The sequence below is a fragment of the Cetorhinus maximus genome, chromosome 2, assembly GCF_964194155.1.
Source record: "Cetorhinus maximus chromosome 2, sCetMax3.hap1.1, whole genome shotgun sequence".
Lineage (NCBI taxonomy): Eukaryota > Metazoa > Chordata > Chondrichthyes > Lamniformes > Cetorhinidae > Cetorhinus > Cetorhinus maximus.
In genome coordinates, this window is record NC_135880.1 from 216,105,484 (window position 1) to 216,126,698 (window position 21,215).

Here is a 21,215-nt window from a genome sequence, read left to right on the forward strand (position 1 = left end):
ATTGAGCTTACAGGATTCTTGCGGAATATCTACAATGGTGCGCTAGCGAATTGCATGATGTTTGACCATTTTGGGGCATTTGTGTTAATGTATTGGGACACTACTCTCATTGATTCAGTTTCAAAACAATCTACACCAGACCAGAAGTAACAACCATGGCAATGAGTGAGGTAAATCAGACTCTCAAAAATCTTCCATCATTTTGCATGCTTTCTTGATTTATTTTTGTACAACATGTAATCCAATCTGAACATCTCAAAGCTGACTTCACCCTTTTCAACATTTTGGAGCCCGGGGACTGGGATGAATTCTGGGCCCTGGCCCGTGCCCAAGCTGCGTTGTTATCACGACACTATTTGTACGTGCAAATGGCCTAACTGGGCAGGAGGTGAGCTTTGTGCCCAATAAGAGGCACCGAGTGCCTCCACGAGGCAGGAACAGCCTACCCAGCCATGTTGAGAGTTGCTGCTGCCTTGCCGATTAGAGCATGCAGCTCCTTGAGCCAGGAGGCGGAAAGCAGCCATGGGCGACAAAATTTGGTGTGGCGCTCGTGCCAACCCTAGTTGGTCCCTCCAATTTCGCCTCCGAGCAACAGTAGAAAAAATTACTTGGTGCTGGGGGCCCTGCCAGCAACGACACATGAGCGCGCACAACACTTTTCAGGCTCGACGGAAAATAATTTTAAAATTCCAAACCCCAAGGGACAGGCTCCTCTAATGAGCTGTTAATTGGTGGTGCCCACGTTTCACACTCCCTCCCTCCCCGCCACTGGCCCTCTGAAAATACAAAACTGTGTCTGGAGGCATCGGGATCCTGAGATGACCTCTGGGACTAGTGTATTCAAATGGTGCCCACACAGGGCCCTGACCCTGCTGCGTTTGAAACCCGGCCCCTAACCATTGAGAAAAACATACAATACAAATACTTTTTAAGTTGATATATTTACAATCTCTGTGTACACAATCATTGAAGTGTTTATAGCATACAGGTCATTTGCACAAATATTCAGGTAACTCATTGACAAGTAAGGATTAACCAAGTGCAAATTCATCCTCATGCACCACAGCCTACCCACACGCGGCTTCATTGGATAGGATATATTTTTCCTTCAGGATTCAATCCAACCTAACCAAGGAAAGGAACAACAAGAAAATTACTAAAATACTCATTTTCTGAAAACTTAGTAAGGCTTTCATTCCAGTTAGGTTTTGGTTATCAGAACTTGCCCATTCTTGTTAACATAATACTCTACACTGGTAGATACTGTGTGTACATCTTAGAAGAAGTGTGACAACCTATGTTAATTTCATTTGGCATTGCATATGCTGAGGACAGCAGGAAATCGTCAAGTTTTAACAGAATGCAGACATTCCATATGTTGAACATTAACTCAGGCCAACGAGCAGCCTAGAGAATAGTACGCAATGTCAGTGAGTTTTGCGTTCTGGTTCAAAGATACAATGGGAAATGGAAATTTTTCTTCAGTTTTTGTACCTAGAATCAGCAGTGAGCACTTTGTGTATAGTATGGGTCAAGTACAATGTAAAAACTGCTTTTGTATTGCCCCAACAATGTGCCTTAAACCCAACATCAGAAGATGTTGCCCCGCTGCACCAGTATGATTTATCCAGGTCTTATATCAGCCACCATTTCACTTAGAGCAGTAAAGTGCTAAGTTGTGGGCAGTTGCATGCAGTGGACGTGGGTCTAATTGGAAGTGACTTCAGACTGCCCAAACTATTTAAATACGACCTTTAGTGTTGCTAGAAAGCAGTACCGTTTTACATTACAAGGCTGATATGAATGAGAAGAAGGCTAAAACTCTAGTGCCTGGTCCTGAAGTCTATAATCTAACCTTGGGGGTATATGTAAAATCTTCACTCTCACAGTTTGTAATGGTACTGGAACCTCTCAGTTACTGCCCTGAGACACCCAGAAGTGCTGAATTATTTCATTAAATATAAACTTGTTCAATAGGGGAAATGGTTCAAAGAGAAATCTTTAAAACTGTCACGCCATAATTTAACAAATGTAAACATTCCAAAAGATGGACTTTTTCTATAAGTGTCATATGCCATTTAAAAGGTACATTATACTGAAGTATGTTTTTAAGAATTTCATCTAATGAAATATCAGGTGTATTATGAAAGTGTTCTAATGTTGGTATTTTTCATGTGTGTTTTTGCTTTTGTTTGGTAAAATAAGTAGCAACAAAAATATTACATTAACTTGCTGAAAAACTGAAATATTGTTTTGACAAGGTCACAATCAGTTTTGTAGATTTCAACTGCTTGATTAATGTCCTTTTAAAAAGTCAGGAGATCCATTTTTATACCAGAGTCCCATTTTTTCTGTCATATTTCATCATGGGATTGAAGCTAATGGTTGCATACTCCGTCGCGTTTTCTTTTTGTCTGGCCTTAACTTGCTTGAGTGTGCGTCGAGATCCCTGTTGGATCACCTGAACTTCGGCATAGTGGATATCTTCTGGCTGCGTTTTATTCACTACAGCATATACAGGCATGTCAGGGGCTACTTCATCATAGGGATGAGAATCTTCACATATCTTTGTCTGTAGAAATAACAAAAAATATGCGAAAACCATAATCTTGGAAAACTGCAAAGCAATTTTATATGTTGTGATATTTGTTTTGATGGGTGAAAAATCAGGAGCACAATTTTCTGAAAAAGTGCTCTTGGGGAGCAAGGCTTTGCCACAGTAAAGTAAAAGTGGAGAAGCAACTCTTTAATTTTTTTCCTAATATTATCTGTAATTTTCCTAATATTATTTGTAAACATAGTCGAGCCTGACACAGCACATTACGGAGGGAACAACATCTTTGGATCTGCCATTCCTTAGATGAGGCATCAAAATAAGGCTTTTGTCTGCCCATTCTGGTAGTTAAGGTGGATTGATTGATCTGATTTAAGGGCACAGGGTTTTCTCAGTGTCCTAGCCAACATTCCTCCCTTAACCAACACCAGTACAAGCACATTAACTAGTCAGTCACTCATCTCATTTGCTACTGTGAAACCATTCTGAACAAATTGACTGCTGTGTTCATTCAAACAACAGTCACCAAATTTCAGAAAATAATCTACTGGATGTGAAGTGCTATAGGATGTCATATACATGTGTGGTAAATATAAACTAAATGAAAATTTCTTCCATATTTTCTCATTATTTCTTCTCTACTTAATTCCTACAAATATTACTTTTTTTTCCCCTATTATGGACAGAGCACTGTATCTTTAGTTATTTCATTAATTTATCTCAAATCTGTAATCAAAAAGCAGGTGGTAATATCATTCGAGTAACCTTACTAAGTACGCTAACCTCTCCAGTCCAGAAAGCTAATGTTCAGAAACACAAGTTGTTCGGAGATTTTTTAAGAAGAGACAAGCAACATTTTAGTACAGTAATAAAAATAGACGGTACTGAAAAATCTCAGATCTGGCAGCGTCCGTGAAGAGAGAAACAGAGTTAATGTTTCAAGTCTAATATGACTCTTCTTCAAAGAACAACTTTGTTTTTATTCCAGATCTCCAGCATCCGGAGTACTTTGCTTTTATTTTAGTACAGTACGGAAAATACATTATCTGGAACAAGTAAAACAATTTTTATTACTGCTCTATAATGTTTTATCACTGTTTTATGTTTTGGGTAAATAATCGTGTTGTTTTCCAGTTCACGGACTTGTGGTTAAACATTTTAATGTCATTCTATAATCCAAAAAAATTGTGAAATCCAGAAACGATTTGGTCCCAAGCATTCTTGACTGGAGAGGTTACAGTATATACGTTATTCCAATTATTAGCGATGTAAGCGAAAACTAAAACATTCCTTTTATTCTGCCTTGCACCTTTTTTACTTTTCTGACTTTTAGCTTTGTTCCCCACACAATATTTGTTACTTAAATGATAATAATACTTAGTCCTAAAACCTTAAAATGAATTACAAAAAGTCAACATGCATATACAGCAAGTAATTGGGAATGTTGACCTTTATTGCAAGGGGCTGGAGTATAAAAGAAGGGTATTCTTTTATAAAAGAGGATATTCTGTCTTGCGGGGTAATCTAGAACTAGGGGGCACAGTTTTTAAAAATAAGGGGATCTCCCATTTAAGACGGAGATGAGGGGGGATTTTCTTCTCTCAGACAGTTGTTAGTGTTTGGAATTCTCTTCCCCAGTGAGCAGTTGAAGCTTGGTCATTAAATATATTCAAGACTGAGTTAGACATTTTTGATTGACAAGGGAGTCGAGGGTTATGGGGGCAGGCAGGAAAGTGGAGTTAAGGCCACAATCAGATCAGCCGTGAAGAATAACAGAGAACGCTCAAAGGTCCGAGTAGCCGACTACTGCTCCTATTTCTTAAGTCCTTATAAATGTAAAACAATACCATCTAGTTTTAAGTATCTCTAGCAACAAAACATTTTGGAGTTTATTTCAATCCTTGTAACTTTATCAGCATGCAGAGTTGTTGGGAAATTTCCCAAAGTGCAATATCTGCCTCCAACAGCTTTTAACGATTGCAAGCTTTCTGTCTGTCAAGATGATAAAATGTAAAGATACTGGTTTGAGCTTCCATCTTTAATCTATTTTGTACATTCCTATTACCTGTACATGTTTACCATCCCTTGTCTTGGTCTCAGAAACTACAAAGAAGAATTAAAGAAAACCAAATTAGTTTCATACTTGAAGAAAACTTAAGAAATTTGATGAACACATTTCGCTGGAATCTTCCCCACTCAGAAAATTCTCAGACGCCGGCACCATTTTCAGTTCCTGACGCCGCTCAGGTCAGCGGCGCACCTGCCAGCTGAATTTTACGGGAGGCGGCCGATTCACTGTCCAATTTGGGGATGGTGGGCGGGTTCCAGAGATGCGAGATCAGGACAGCGCAGCCCACTGCGGGGGAGGTTGGCGGGCCTCCAATGGGATTGCTGTTGAGACCCAAGCAGCAGGAGCCAAGAGGGAAGCACTTGAGCTGCCATCAGCACCAGTGGTAGTGGGTTAGACCTCATCAGGTCCATGACAAACTAGATACATCTGTTTCCAGGAATTCCACACGGAGATGGGAAGAAAGCAGCCTCCTGCTGCGTAGCCACCTCCTTTCATGCAACCTTCTTTGCTTTGTGCCAGTCACTTCGGGGAGAAGAACTAGCACAGTGTTTCACTTGGGTAAGTAGACCCAGGCACAAAACACTGGACGTGAAGCTATCCGGTACCAGAAAGTGGCCAGATTGGCAAAAAGCGGACTGTCCAATACAAAACTGGAGACCTGGCCACCCTACAAGAGGTTTGGTTTCTCTGTTCAATTCTACTGAGGACAAGCCTTTCCCCAGTTGAGAGGAAGCTCAGGCTTTTTCTGTTTTAAGTTTGTCACCCTGCAGTGGTTGAAATAGGAGAATGATTTACCAACCATTTTTTATCCCCTCCTAGTGCAAAAGAACGTGGCTGAATGCAATATTAGGGGCTCACAACATTTGGAAAAATGGGTCTGAATTCTTATCCGACTGCTGAGAGCTACCATATTCTTCCACTAGAATTTGCAGCCCATATAGACATTGCAAAAATGCCAAAACTGTAGCCTAAATGCATTAGAAAGGGAGGCCAATAGCAGAAAGGCTATAGGGGGAAGTCAATTTTTAAAGCACCAATATATGATGCCACAACTCATTCATAGTGCAAACTTTAAGGACATGAAGTTATTTCACCAACTTTGACTAATTAAATGTTTCAACTCTGATAAATAAATGATTGTATTAGGTGTGTTCCACTTGAGAGTTCACTTTAATGATGCTGTCGCAACACTGTTACAGGACCATGGCAGGACACAGTCTTCTAACTTCAGACATTAAGGGGTCACTCAAAAAAAAAAGCCAAATATTTTCTGTGAATGATTAATTAGCCACTGGAACTGGTGGTTTTACTTTAGCTTTTCAAAGTTAACTGACTTCTCTTCAATAATTTTTTTTCATTTTTGCACACTTGACACATTTTGTGCTGTCAGTTCAAAAATCTCCGCTTTTCATAACTCAAGTTAATTTTGATTTAAAGCTGAAATAGTTGTAATACCCAGTTCTAGCCACCTGGTGGCACTATTGAGGAAAGCCAGAGCATGCTAACTTTCCTAATTGGTGTACAGTGAAACCTAACAGTCTGGATTAAGTGATGTAACTCATTTTAAAGTTAAAGAAAAACTTTCATCTATAATGTTGAAAGGTCGCAGACCCATAAACATTTAATTTTGTTTTTCTCTCTCTACAGATACTGCCAGACCTGAGTATTTACAGCACTTTCTGTTTTTATTTCAGATTTCCAGCATCCAGAGTATTTTGATTTTTGCTAAATGATCCTTGATAAGGGATAGACTTTGGCCAGAATATCAGAAGAGTTTTCCCATATAGTGCAAGTACTGTACTTAAGGGGAGTGCCCTTCCCACAACAGAATGGGAGTTTGCCCTGGCACATTCTTAGCATTGGAATCAAGTCCCTAACCCTGAATGAGTAATGTGGATAGTATGAATAGCTCCCAGTGGTAAATGAATTATAAAGCAGAGAAACACCACAGAAAAATACAATCAATAATAGATGACAATAAGTTATCAACTGGAAATGTTAACTCTATTTCTCTCTCCACAGTTATGCCTGACCTGTGTGTTTACAGCGTTTTCCATTTTTATTTTTGTAACATAATTAACCCACTAGTTGGTTCTCCCAGTCACTCACCTGTACTATTCTTTTTTGATTTACTTTTTTTGGATTTGTTCCTGTTGGAGAAAAATATTTTTAAGTCAGCTTAATTTTGTAATTACAGTTTTGTTTTAATACACATTTTCAGAGAACGTCCTGGGGATGGTTTGACTGTGATTTTGTATTGGTGCATGTTGGGGGTGTAGCAGTGGGCGGTAAGCTTGCACGTTGACACTGAGCTCCCGGAAGATTTCAGCTTCTGGGTCTCGTTTCTGTGGTGGGTGGGAGAATCGTATAGTGTTTCTGTTCTGAGGAGGGGGGAAAGTCCTTGGAATGGGAGGCGTATGGTTTTCTTGTGGGGCCCACAGGAGCACCCCAACATATTACAGGCACAGAAACAGACCATTCAGCCCAATCTCTGTTTATGCTCCACTCAAACCTCCCCCCATCTTTTCTCATCTAAATCTACCATCGGAACCATCTATTCCTTTCTCTCCCTCATATGCTTATCTAGTTTCTCCTTGCATCTATACTGTTTGCTTCAACCACCCCATTCTTACCACTCTTTGGGTAAAGAAGTTTCTTCTGAATTCCGTACTGGATTTCTTGGCGACTGTCTTATATTGATGGCTCTAGTTATGCTCTTCCCCCATAAGAGGAAACATTCTGTCTGTATCCACTCTATCAAAACCTTTCATAGTTTTAAAGACCTCTAGTAGATCACAGATCAGCCTACTCTTTTCAAGAGAGAAGGGACCAAGACTATCAATCCTTTCCTGATATGTATAAGCATTTCTGGTGTCATCCTTACAAACCTTCTCTGTGCCCTCCTTCAGTGCTTCTATATCCTTTTTATAATACGGCCACCAGAACTATATTCCAAGTGTGGTCCAACCAAGGTTCGATACATTTAGCATAACTTTCCCTGTTTTTCAGTTCTATTTCTCTAGAAATAAAGCCTAGTGCTAGGCCTCAACCTGTGGTGCAATTTGTGGTGACTGATGTATTTTTATTCTGAGATCCCTTTGTTCCTCTGTTCCATCTAGACTTGTCTCGGTCCACAAGAGCATTTAAAAAAAAGAACTAAACATAGGTGAGCCACTTTGATCCATATCCTGGCAGGGTTGACCGAGTGGAGAAGCCACGACTGCTGCTTTGCTCCAGTCTCGGGTTAATATTAAAGTTTGGCCCAGTTATGTAATTGGAGCGCAATCTATATAGTTAACAAAGGACCCCGCCAGCTTCAGGTAGGTGGTGCCCTTGCTACCTGTAATTTAAAATTAGTCAGTCAGTCAAAGCTAAGGGCAAGTGAGCAGCATGCAAAGTTCTGATAGAAGGTCATTGACCCAAAATGTTTGTTCCTGTTTTTTTCTCTCTCTCTCCACAGTTGCTGCCAGACCTGCTTATTTCCAGCGTTTTCTGTTCTTATTGCAATTTCCCTGCTCCGTTTTAACAGTTAGTGCATTTTCCCAATATTGCAACAGTGTCCCTATTTCAAAAACACATCATCAATTAAGAAGCACTTTGGACTGTCCTGAGAATGTGAAAAACTCCGATGCAAAAGCAAGTTCTTTCTTACAAACTTCAAATGGCTTTCAGCAGCCATTCCATCAGATGTATTTATACTGTAGCTGGTGTGCAGCAATCGTCTTATTACTGGCATAAATTCAAGCTTGCTGCAAATTCATCATACCTATCCTAGAATATGTAGACACTGCAAAAATGCCAAATCTGTAGTCTAAATGCATTAGAAAGGATGAGAGAATAATAGAAAGGGAGGCTAACAGCAGAAAAGCTGTAGGGAGCAGTCAGACATTTTTTGTTGGGTAAATAATATATTAATAATTAGATATTCTCGTTAGAATACAATAAATAAGTCATTAGGAGTAAATTGAGTACTAGATTAAGGGAACAAGAACTTTAATATATATATATATAGCATCTCACATGACCTCAAGATATCCCAAAAGACAGTGAAGTGCTTTTGAAGTTTAGTCATTGTTGTAATGTAGGTAATGTGGCAGCCAATTTGCTATGTTCAAACTCCCACAAACAATAATCTGATAATGACCAGATAACAACCTGTTTCTAGTGATGTTGGCTGAGGGATAAATATTGCCTGGACACCAAGGATAACTGCCCTGCTCCTCTATAAAATACTGCAATGGGAGCTTCACATCGACCGGAGAGGGCAGATAGGGCCTTCGTTTAACATCTCACTTGACGGTGCAGCACTCCAACAGTACTATATTGAGAAAAATATATATAGTCAATAGGATTAGATGCTGAGCCATGTACGAAGTTTAGGAAAAGTGCTTGAAAGCTTGTTTAGAAGATGGAGTTTGAGAATGTTTTAAAAGGTAGAAAGAGAAGCGGAGATGTTTAGGCAGGATATTCCAGAGGATAGGGCTGAAGGCTCTGTTACCAATAGTGAGATGAAGGGAGGTAAGTTTGCAAAAAAAGACCAGAGTCAGAGAGCCTAAAGAATACCAGAGGGGATTTAATCTACAAATGGTTACAAAGCTAACATTGGGGAGATGGTGGTGTAACTCTTTCGAGTACATTCACAGTTCTTGACTTTTTTTTTCTGGGAGTGGGACATGAACCCACAACCTTCTGACTCAAAGGTGAGGGCGCTATGAACTGAGCCACAGCTGACACCTCCAGATGGTGGTGTAACTCTTTCGAGTACATTCACAGTTCTTGGTTTCCGGGAGTGGGACATGAACCCACAACCTTCTGATTCAAAGGTGAGGGTGCTATGAACTGAGCCACAGCTGACACCTCAGATGGTGGTGTAACTCTTTCGAGTACATTCACAGTTCTTGACTTTTTTTTGTTCAAAGTCCTGGAGTGGGACATGAACCCACAACCTTTTGACTCAAAGGTGAGGGTGCTATGAACTGAGCCACAGCTGACACCTCAGATGGTGGTGTAACTCTTTCGAGTTATCAACAGTTCGCATGTAACTCTTTCGAGTACATTCACAGTTCTTGGTTTCCGGGAGTGGGACACGAACCCACAACCTTCTGATTCAAAGGCGAGGGTGCTATGAACTGAGCCACAGCTGACACCTCCAGATGGTGGTGTAGTGGTATCGTCACTGGACTGGTAATTTAGAGGCTCAGGTTAATGATCTGGGGATAAGGGTTCAAATCCCATCATGGCAGCTGAGGGAATTTAATTTCAATCAATAAATCTAGACTTGAAAGCTAGTTTCTGTAATGGTGACCATGAAGCTATAATTGATTGTGAACCCATCTGGTTCACTAATGCCTTTTAGGGAGGGAAATCTGCCATCCTTACCTAATCTGGCCTACTTATGACTCCAGACCCACGGCACTGTTTTTGATTCAACTGCCCCCTGAAATGGCTGAGCAAGTCACTCAGTTCAAGGGCAATTAGGGATGGGCAACAAATGCTGACCTTGCAGGTGACACCTACGCCCCATGAAAGAATAAAAAGGACATTGCTTTGAAGACAGGAATGAGGTTTTTAGGGAACAGTGGGATGCGGTATAGGACAATATGTGCAGATGGGTTTTGAACATGTTGGAGAGTTTATGGAGGATACAGCATGACGGATAACAAAGAGGACATTGGAGAAATTGAATTTGGAGTGTACAAATGCAGCGGTGGAGATGAGGTGGGGCAAAAGTTGGCCCATGTTAAAGTAAACTGTCTTGGCGATGGATAGGGTGTGAGGTTTGAAGCTCAGCTCTTGGTCGAACAGGATGCTGAGATTTTTCACGGTCTGGTTCACCCTGAGTAGGTGACGGGGAGGGAGACGGGCTCAGTGATGGGGAGATGGGGATTTTGGCTTTAATAATGGCTTTAATCTTCTAAACATTCATTTAAGGAAAAGGTAGCTGTGGTGAATTTAAATGTTCATCTTCATAAATGAAGATAACAGAGAAATTGTCAAATTGACTTCAGAAACTAACAAAGGGAAGTTAGGGGGAAAAAAGCACATGCTTTGAAGAAACTCAAAGAATTACATTTCTACAGACCACATGACTAGACAAGCTAATATGTCAACTTAGCTAAATTGAAGCCTTTTCACCACTGGGTCAGAAGGTTGAGGCTTCAAACCCCATATTAGGAGCTCATAAGTTTGGCAAACATTCCAGTGTAGGACTGAGTCCTGCACTGGCAGAGATGCCATCCCTCGGATGAGATATTAAACCCACGTCTTATCTACCAGTTCCGGTGGACACTAAAGATCTCATGGCACTATTTGGAGAAAAGCCGGAGCTTCTCCCAACATTCCTCCCTCACCCACTGCCACAAAAACACAGATTAACTGGTCATTGATTTAATTGCTGTTTGTGGGAAACTGGCACGGATTGCCTGCTGTGTTTGCAAAAGTGTCAAATCCAAAGAAAAGGTGTGAAATCCATAACATGATAAGATGCTATATAAATGCATGAATTCTCATTCAGATACAACTGTTGAGAGCAGAAGGCAGCAGTTTTGTTTAATACTTTTGGGAGTTTCCGAAATACAACAGTTGTATCTGATGACTAGAGGTGGAAAATATTTAAAAAGGTATGCGAACCATCAGGGAAAAGACATCCAACTGTTTTAATGTTGTGAAAAAGTTTTAAATTCATTCCACAAGACAATGGTAATCTAAATAGCACAAAAGTCCTTAATGGAAAACAGCAAAGTTTTAGATCCAATGAATAAAGCATATATTGGACTTCCAATGGGCATTTCATAAAGGTTTTACCGTGTAATTCTTTGAAGCTTTTAACATTAATTTCTTGAACTATCTTCTTTTAAGTTAGATAGCTGGATTAAAGAGTAGCGGAAGTGACTGACAAACTTGATTTAAGCTTTTCAATTAAATGGCAGAAAGAGATGATGAAAGTGCTGCATTTGATATTATGCATACAGATTTTCAAAAGGCATTTGATTTGATGCTTTTAGACATTAGCAAAATTCAAGGGCATGGGATTTAAAGAGGCAGTGGTAGCATGAATTGGCTAAGAGACAAAAAGCAGAGCAGTGGTGAAGGGTTATTTTTCAGACTGGAGGGAAGTATACAGTGGTGTCTGCTGTAGGTCAATATTAGGACCATTGCTTTTTTGATCGACATTAATGAGCTGCACTTTAACGCTAAGATTCTCTGAAGTGATGAGAAATAGTCAAGCATCTGCTGGGAACCCAGCAACAAGTAGAATCTTGCAAGGATCTGTACTGAATCTCCTATTTAGAAAAATATGAAGGAGAGGGCTTCTAGTAATATTTAGATTTGTTGTTGACACCCAATTACATGGCCAGGTGACCATGGTGCAGAAAAGATTGGTAGCATTTAACAAAACCTGGACAAAATAAGTGGATGAGATGAGGATTGTCAGCTGGATAATGTGGATAAATATCAGGAACACTGGCAGAGAAAACAAGAAACTTGTAAATAGATAAAAACAGCTCTGAAGAGTAGTCATACAGACTCAAAACATCAACTCTGTTTCTCTCTCCACAGATGCTGTCAGATCTGCTGAGTTTTTCCAGCACTTTCTGTTTTTATTTAAGATTTCCAGCATCTGCAGTCTGTTGCTTTTACTTGTAAATAGGTGTTGGTTATTGGCAGAGGTGAAAAACTTAAATATGTTGATTTGCATAAGATCACCATTTGTTCATTGGAAGTAAGCAGGAGATGATCATCACCTGGTATTTGTGCGGTGTGAATATTGCTTTACACTTATCAGTTAAATGGAAATCAAAATGGCAAAAACATTAAGCAGTGAGAAGGGTAATAGGTGGTTATTCATGGGTCAAAAGCAGTGTTCCACAAGAATCAGTACCAGGAGGACTATTATTCATAATTTACATTAATGATCTGGATTTAGAAATAAACAACTCAATCAAAATTTGCAGATGATCCCAAACTAGGTGGGTGCAGCTAACATGAAGTAGAATGCAACATAATGCAAGAAATCATTAGAAAACTTACAGGCTGGGAGTTAAGGTACAAGTGAACTTCAACATAGATAAATAGGAGCAGGAAAATTAGTAGCCTCACCTACACCTTAGAAAATATGAAACAGATTGGGGTAGAAAAGCAAAGGGATCCAGTGGTTACACCAGAGTAAGTAATTAAAAGCTGCTTGTGGGTCAATAAAGCAATTAAAAATGTTAACAAAACACTGGGATTTATTTAATGGGGCATAGAATTCAAAAGAACTTGTGTAGGACCCCACACAGGCTGCACTAAAACGCTGTGACTGTATGGGGAAAAGAAATTTCAAGCAGCAAATTATTTATGTCTGGAATTTATGTCTGGAGAAATGCCTGAGAGTTTGGTGGAGGCAGGTTCATTCGATGCATTCAAAAGGAAATTAGACTGTTATCTGCAAAGGAAGAATGTACAGGGGAGTTAAGAGAATGGCGCTAAGGGAATTGCTCATTCGGAGAGCCAGTGCAGACACAATGGGCCAAATGGCGGCCTCCTGCGCTATAACAATTCTGTGATTGTGAAGTACCTGAGAGAAAAGAGAATAGAACATTACAGAACAGCATTTCCCAACACCTGCTGTCTGAAAATCTCAGCCAAGATACAGTGCGTGGCAAAGACAGATCCAAAATATGGGTAAGAGTAAAAGAGAAACATAAAATGCCATAAAGCAACATCCATATCAAGTACGATAGCATAACGGTTATGATACTGGACAAAGAGCCTGAACTAATGATGTGACAACCTGAGTTCAAATCCCACCAGAGCAGGTAGGGAATTTCAATGTAATTAACTAAATAAATCTTCAGTTAAAAATTGGTATTAGTAATGGTGACCATGTAACTTCAGATTGTTGTAAAATCGCATCTGGTTCACTAATGTCTTTCAGGGAAGGAAATCTACCACCCTTACCTGGTCTGATCTACATGTGACTCAAGACTCTCACTACCCACTGAAATGGCCTTAGCAAGTCATTCAGTTGGATTTAAGAAGGTGCTCACCACAACCTTCTCAAGGCAATTAGGAATGGGCGATAAATGCTGGCCTTGCCAGCAATGTCCAAATCAAGTGAAAGAATAAAAAACAATCCAAATTTTACATTTCATGGTATTGGTATTACACTCTCGTTTCTGGAACTCCTTTTTCTATGGACAAAATATAAATATTCTAAACTCACACCACAATAAGCTAATTAGCAACTGCATTGCCTCCAGCTTCACTGAATCAAAACACAAAGGAATATGCTCCACAATTAAACCCATATTTTGTACTTTGCCTAATTAACTTTAATCAATTAATTTTAACATATGGTATAATCAGGATACATTAGGAAGACCCATGGGATATGACTTGTATCCCATTTCTGGAAGTAACCATTACTCAGAACTCGTGATACATCAAGCCACCCGACTTGTGGGATGCAAATCATAACCACGGGACTATATAATGTATTCTCTACATAACGAGAAAACAAGTCTAATGAATTGAAGCTTCACTTTTTCTAGAAGTGAAAATGGCCACCACCATCATAGGTGAACTTTTCAGCTGATATATTTCCCTGCCTAAAACGTTATTTTCAAATGCCTTGCTCTCTTTCTCCCCATCCTCAAAACCCTTCTAAATACTTACCTCTTACGGCCATGCCTTTGATTTCCTCCCCCCCATGACTCCCTAACCCAAAATCTTTTACCCCTTTCTTGACATCCATCTTTCCCTCTTCGAGTGGTGTGAGATGTTCTTGTGTGTGGATAGAAAGCTACGTAAATGCAAATTGCTATTGTGTAACAATGTGAAATGGTTAGAGCAATGGCACACAGATTTTTGCATTTGATTTGGTCAGAGTTTTTTTTTTGGTTATGCTGCCAGAGGAGGAATCGGTATCTCCTGTTGATGGTAGTTGCAGAGTTACCAAGTGAGGAATCAGCTGTTGAAAACTGTATTCTAGCAGTTTTATGATGCTACTTATTGAGACCATATACAATAGTGCCCTATTCTGTTTTTTTTTAAATGCAATCAGCTCCTCTTTCAGATATAGATTATAATAACAGCTTGCTTTTATATAGCACCTTTTAACATAGTAAAATGTCCCAAAGCACTTCACAGGAACATTATCAAACAGAATTTGACACGGAGCCACAGAAGACGATATTAGATCAAACTTTTGGTCATTTGTCCTAAGAGGTAGGTTTTGGGGGAGGGGGGTGGGGGTGTCTTAAAGGATGAAGGTCAGGGGTGGGGGGCAGATTTAGGGAGAAAATTCTAGACCTCAGGCCCTGAGCAGCTGAAGACATGGCTACCAAGGACACCATTAATCTTGGAACTTAACTGAGAGGAGGTTGTGGCATAGTGGTATTGTCACCGGACTGGTATTCCAGAGACCCAGGATAATGTCCTTGTCTGGCCTACATGTGACTCCAGATCCACAGCAATGTGGTTGACTCTTAAATGCCCTTTGAACAGTTAGGGATTGGCAATAAATGCTGGCCTGGCTAGCAACACCCACATCCCAGGAACGCATAACAAAAACAAGATCCTGGCATACAGGTCAGGGCAGTTTCCACAGTATGGAGGAAGTAGATGAGTTATTTTTTAGATTCGTTTTCAGAATTCTTTTAAAATTTTGTAAAGTTACTTAGCATAACAACTTACAGCTAGAGAAAACTTGCAGCTAGAAACAGTAGATTTGCAAATTTGGCCCTGGCTATTGCTGACAGCACAGAAAGCCATGGAGAATTGTACCACTTTCAATTCTAGAGGTGAAATGTCATATATCAGCTTTCCTGTGTTGACAGTTGATGCCACTCACACTTGCACCTCCTACAGGGTGCAGCACCAACTGCCAGGTTCTAAAATGATCTGAAAGCAGATATTTATTGGGTTTGCTTGTTCAAAATTCACCAAATTTATGTTAATGGTGCTGCAAGTGTCTTTGTGAATAGCAATGGGAGCATATGGTTCTTTCTCTTACACTGCCCATAGGGAGCTGAAATATTGGAAGGCAAGTCAGTTTTTTGCTGGGCAAATCTTTAACTCCTACTTACTGCTTTCCCTCTAGCCAAGATCAGAAGCTCACACTTTTGGAAACTATGAGAGTGAGCCTTTTATTTTGCCACTTTGTGACACTGAGTCAGAATGTTGTTGAAAGGAGCTGGGCTAATGTTAAACATGTTAGCAGCCAGAAACAGCTGTAAATATGGGAATGGTACAGTGCATTATCCATTGTTACAGTCTTACTATCACTGTCACATTAACTCCAGCTGCATTTGCTGATCTCAGCATTTCAGTGACAGCTGCTGCATTTGTGTATAAGTTGCAATATGCAGATCACTTCACTCAAACATTACTAAAATCATGATCTAGTAGGAGTCAACTTACAAATATTCAGAGAAATAAGAGTCTAAATTAACTCCATCAATTGAGCTTTAGCATGTAATAACAGAACTATTATTCAGCTTCAATTAATAAATATAAATTATTCAGAAAGTGACAAATTGATAGATGCAACATTAAGGAGGAAGTGAAGGATAGTTTCCAATATTGAGACACCAAGCTAGTTATAACCTCGTGGAGTATAGTGACTAAATAAGGACATTATTTTCATGTGCTAATTCAAACATTGTTATATACACAGATATTTGTATTTGTTTAAGTAATGTGCATGAAAGGGGGCTTTAAAAGGGCATTATAGGATGAATCACTCACCATATTGCCAACATTGTTTTACACAATGTACGAGTTTTATCTTTGTTTTGATAATACAAGAAACACATTCAAGGACTATTTGCTGGAACATAGTTTTTCCACTGAAGATCAGAATTTTTCACATTCTGTTCTGGGTTATTCCAAAAATTGCACAGGACTCGAAAATTCTCTATTGTAAAATTTTCATTAAAGATGTAGCTTCTTAATGAAAAAAGATCTTTTGTAATTATACCGTGATGATTTAAACTACATCAAAATACATCATTGCATCACTTGCATACAATGTCGCCACAGTAACACACCGCTCTACTTCCTTCTAAGATGGAAGATAAGAGGGCACAGATTGAAAATAAAAGCTGTGGATGCTGGAAATCTGAAATAACAGAAATGCTGGAAAAATTTAGATCTGGCAGCACCTGTGGAGAGAGAAACAGAGTTTACGAGTCCATATGATTCTCCTTCGGACTCTTCATTTTCAGATTGAAAATGCTTGGCAGAAGAATGAAATGCAAAATGAGGAAAATCTTTAGGATTGTAATGCTGATAGCTCGGTGGACACAGATTCAATAGCAGTTCCCTTCAAAATGGGATTGGATAAATACTTGAAGGAGGAAAGAAACAGGGATATGGGGGAAACAGTGGGATGTGGGATTAACTGGACCCCTCTTTGAAAGAGGTGGCAGAAAGTTGATGAGTTGAATGGCCTCCTCCTGTGCTGTGTTGTGATTCTATCAGAAAGTTTGCCCAACAATTTAAAAAGACATGAAGATGTCTACATCGGCAAAGTGGTCCAATGTATGGGAGTAAGAGTTCATACTGACTGGAAACATTAACTGTTTCGATCTCCACGGATGATGCCAGACCTGCTGGGTTTTCTGTTTTTATTTCAGATTTCCAGCGTCCGCAGTATTTTGCTTTTATATTAATGAAGCCAATGTCCCTGTTGTGTTGGAGACTGTCTAGTTCTTACAGAGCCACCCCATGCTTTATCCCAGATTCTTCACTTTGTTTACCTATTGACAAACCGAGCTCAAACTCTTTCGAGTTATCAACAGTCACAGATTGCAACCCTTTCGAGTACAATCACAGTTCTTGGTTTCCGGGAGTGGGACATGAACCCACAACCCTCTGATTCAAAGGTGAGGGTGCTATGAACTGAGCCACAGCTGACACCTCCGGCCCCCAAACCGAGCTCAAGAAGCAGCCAGTGTGGGGTTTAGATTAATACACTTGTTAACTGGAGCTCTACCCCCTCCCGAAAATGCTTGTAACACCGACTGAGTAAAGACAAGAGTTCATCTTCCTTTACAAACTTTTCATCCCACCTGAACTGGCAGAAGTATAACTTTCAGCCCACGGTTACTTCCAACACTTAAACCCTTCCACCGTTTGATATCCACAGTAACAGACGCTCTTTAAAACATAAATAAAAGCTGCGATTTTCTTTTCTGTCTAGTTAGAGCGACAGCACATGTGAGTTTAGATATTTAAAAAAGATAAAAACCATTCCCGAATCACCGAATTAAGCTCAGATGACACTTTCCCCACACAAAAAAAACTTTTAAAAACGCCACCAAGTCCCGAGCAATTTGAAGGAGGGAGGGAGGGGGGGGGGAGGCTTAGCTCTCTGCGAGGTCCCACCAGGAAATCAAAGAAAATAGAAGCAGAAGTAAGCGGGCGAATTAACTTTCACAGGTCTTCGAGCGCTTGGCTTGGCTCACTTAACAGCCGATCAGTTGTTGAGACGCGGCTTCCAAAACTTTCAACGTGTCAGAAAGTTTAAGAAAAGAGTGAAACTTACTTTCTGGTGCAGAGCCGCAGGACGTTACCCATTGCCTTCTCGGTGCTGGGCCATGGACGCTCCCAACCCGACTGCAATTCCGCGTCAATTGCACCGACTGGAGTTTGCGACTTTTCGCGTTTCCTTGTTTACTCTCAGGTTTTTTTTTGGGGGGGGTTTCGGCGCAGCGGACAGGGTGACAACGACAAAACTCACTGTGGGGATTAACCCGCAGAGCAACGTACCAAATAATCTGGAACCCAAAAAATAAAAGGCTTTACATATTGGAGTACGACAGGTATATCATTCTTTCCACCCAGCATTATTCGGATCATTAGTTTCTTTTTTATTTAAAAATTAATTATTTCCCATTTTCATTTAGCTGCCCGTCGAAGTTATATCTCTGCACATGTTATTTTTTTCCACAATATTTTAGTTTTGAGTGTAAAATCGCCTGGCAGCAGAACGAACTGTGCGAGTAAAATTATTTGGGTCATGTTGGGAACTTTGTTTAACCTCTCTCCCTTCTTTTCCAAGTTTATTTAATCGCTTCTTTTTTTTTCTGGCCTCAGCAGAGGGCGTCCTTTCCTCTTCAAACTGGACAGATGAAAAGCCAAATACTGCCGATGCTGGAAATCTGAAATAAAAAGGGAAAATGCTGGGGGTGGGGTGGGGAACTCAGCAGGTCTGGCAGCATCTGTGGAGAGAGAAACAGGGTCAACGTTTCGAGTCCCTATGACCCTTCTTCAGAGCTTAAGAAACCCAGTACTGGGAATTCGCTCCAGGCCTAAAAAACGAGCGATATCTGTTAGAACAAAAACAAAAATACCTGGAAAAGCTCAGCAGGTCTGGTAGCATCGGTGGAGAAGAGCACAGTAGACGTTTGGAGTCCTCATGACCCTTCAACAGAACTAAGTAAAAATAGGAAAGGGGTGAAATATAAACTGGTTTAAGGGGTGGGGTGGGGGACAAGTAGAGCTGGATAGAGGGCCAGTGATAGGTGGAGATAGCCAAAAGATGTCACAGACAAAAGGACAAAGAGGAGTTGAAGGTGGTGATATTATCTAAGGAATGTGCTAATTAAGGGCAGAAAGCAGGACAAGCAAGGTACAGATAGTCCTTGTGGGGGTGGGGGTGGGGTGAAGATGACTTCGGAAGTCGGAAGATGACTAGGCACTTTACAGCCTTCCAGACTGAATATTGAGTTCAACAATTTTAGATCATGAACTCTCTCCTCCATCCCCACCCCCTTTCTGATTTTTCACCCTCCTTTTTGTTTTTTCCAATAATTTATATAGATTTTTCTTTTCCCACCTAGTTCCATTATTTTTAAATGTATTTCCATCCATTGTTTTATCTCTACCTTTTAGCCTTTTTCGATTCCTTCACCCCACCCCCACTAGGGCTATCTGTACCTTGCTCGTCCTGCTTTCTGCCCTTAATTAGCACATTCCTTTAGATAATATCACCACCTTCAATACCTCTTTGTCCTTTTGTCTGTGACATCTTTTGGTTATCTCCACCTATCACTGGCCCTCTACCTAGCACTTCTTATCCCAACACCCCCCTCCCCCGCCCCCTTAAACCAGCTTATATTTCACTCCTTTCCTATTTTTACTTAGTTCTGTTGAAGGGTCATGAAGACTCCAAACGTCAACTGTGCTCTTCTTCACCGATGCTGCCAGACCTGCTGAGTTTTTCCAGGTATTTTTGTTTTTGTTTTGGATTTCCAGCATCTGCAGTTCTTTGCTTTTATTTCGATATCTGTTAGGCCGCCAGTTACAATGCAGTGCCTGATATTCAGTTTCATTGCCATCCTGGAACTGCCTCCCCAACAGCACTGTGGGTGTACCTATACCACATGGACTGCAGCGGTTCAAGGAGACGGCTCACCACCACCTTCTCAGGGGCAATTAGGAATGGGCTGTAAATGCTGGCCTTGCCAGCAATGTCCACATCCCAAGAACAAATAAAAAGAAAAATTGTAAGTCTCCTTGTCCACGTTGACCTACATTGGTTCCTGGTCCTGCTCTAACACTAGCCATTTCAAATTCTCATCCTTATATTTAAATCCAAACATGGCCTAGTCTCCCCCATTATCAAACCTCCCCCAGTCTTACATACCCCCTCCCTCAGAATTCTGTACTGTCCTGACTCAAACCCGATTTGTAGTTCCTCTCTCTTCACCTCATCTTTGCCCCACTCACTGGAATTTCTTCCATAAACTTCTCAGTTTCCTTCTCCTCCTTTAAGATCCTCCTTAAAATCCACATTCGGCTTTTGGTCACCCATCCTAATACCTTTGGCTCTGTGTCAATTTTTATCTTGTTATTTTTGTGTCTCAGGATGCCTTTCAACATAGGCACTACATAAATGCAAATATAATGTTAGTTGGGTTTAGCTGGTATAACTCTCAAGGCCCATTCTAGAGACCTGAGCACAAAACTCCAGAACAGTATGGAGGGAGTGCTGCACCGTCTGAAGTGTCAGCTTTCATATGCAATGTGAAGCCAAGACCCTGTCTGCTATCTCAATTGGATGTAAAAGGTCACATGGTGCTATTTGAAGAAAATCGGGGAGTTTTGCCTGGTATCCTGGCCAATATTCACTACTCAACCAACATGACTAAAAGAGATTATTTGGTCATTAATCACATTGCTGTTTGTGGGATCTTGTGCACAAATTGGATGCCATATTTCTTCATTACAACAGTAACTATTCTTCAAAAAGTACTTTATTGGCTGTAAAGCACTTTTGGACATCTTGAGCTTGTGAAAGGTGCTATATGAATGTATGTCTTTCTGACTTTTTTATTCATTCATGGGATTTGGGCTTCACTGGCTGGTCCAGCATTTATTATCCATTCCTAATTGGAATTCCTAACCTTGAGAAGGTGGTGGTGAGCTGCCTTCTTGAACCGCTGCAGTCTGTGTGCTGTAGGTACACCCACAGTGCTGTTAGGAAGGGAGTTCCAGGATTTTGACCCAGCGACAGTGAAGGAACGGCGATATATTTCCAAGTCAGCATGATGAGTGACTTGGGGGGGGAACCTCCAGGTGGTGGTATCCCCATCTATC

General features: G+C 40.5%; 1 protein-coding gene across 1 annotated transcript; it reads right to left on the reverse strand.

Annotated features, from left to right (window-relative positions):
• Positions 1 to 197: 197 nt before the first annotated feature.
• On the reverse strand, positions 198 to 18,564 carry LOC144670001 (uncharacterized). The gene is made up of 5 exons (XM_078532323.1): positions 18,160 to 18,564; positions 6,735 to 6,775; positions 4,620 to 4,657; positions 2,336 to 2,572; positions 198 to 1,125 (listed from the first exon to the last, which is right to left on the reverse strand). Exons 1-5 carry the CDS (start codon positions 18,189 to 18,191, stop codon positions 1,084 to 1,086), a joined length of 390 nt encoding a protein of 129 aa, XP_078388449.1. The 5' UTR covers positions 18,192 to 18,564; the 3' UTR covers positions 198 to 1,083.
• Positions 18,565 to 21,215: the final 2,651 nt, after the last annotated feature.

Coding starts and splice junctions, on each gene's coding strand:
- LOC144670001 (XM_078532323.1), bottom strand. CDS start 18,191: ATGGGTAACGTCCTGCGGCTCTGCACCAGAAA. Junction 4,658..6,734: donor ATCAAAAAAGAATAGTACAG/GTGAGTGACTGG, acceptor TCTTCTTTGTAG/TTTCTGAGACCAAGACAAGG. Junction 1,126..2,335: donor ACAGAAAAAATGGGACTCTG/GTATAAAAATGG, acceptor TTCCTTGGTTAG/GTTGGATTGAATCCTGAAGG.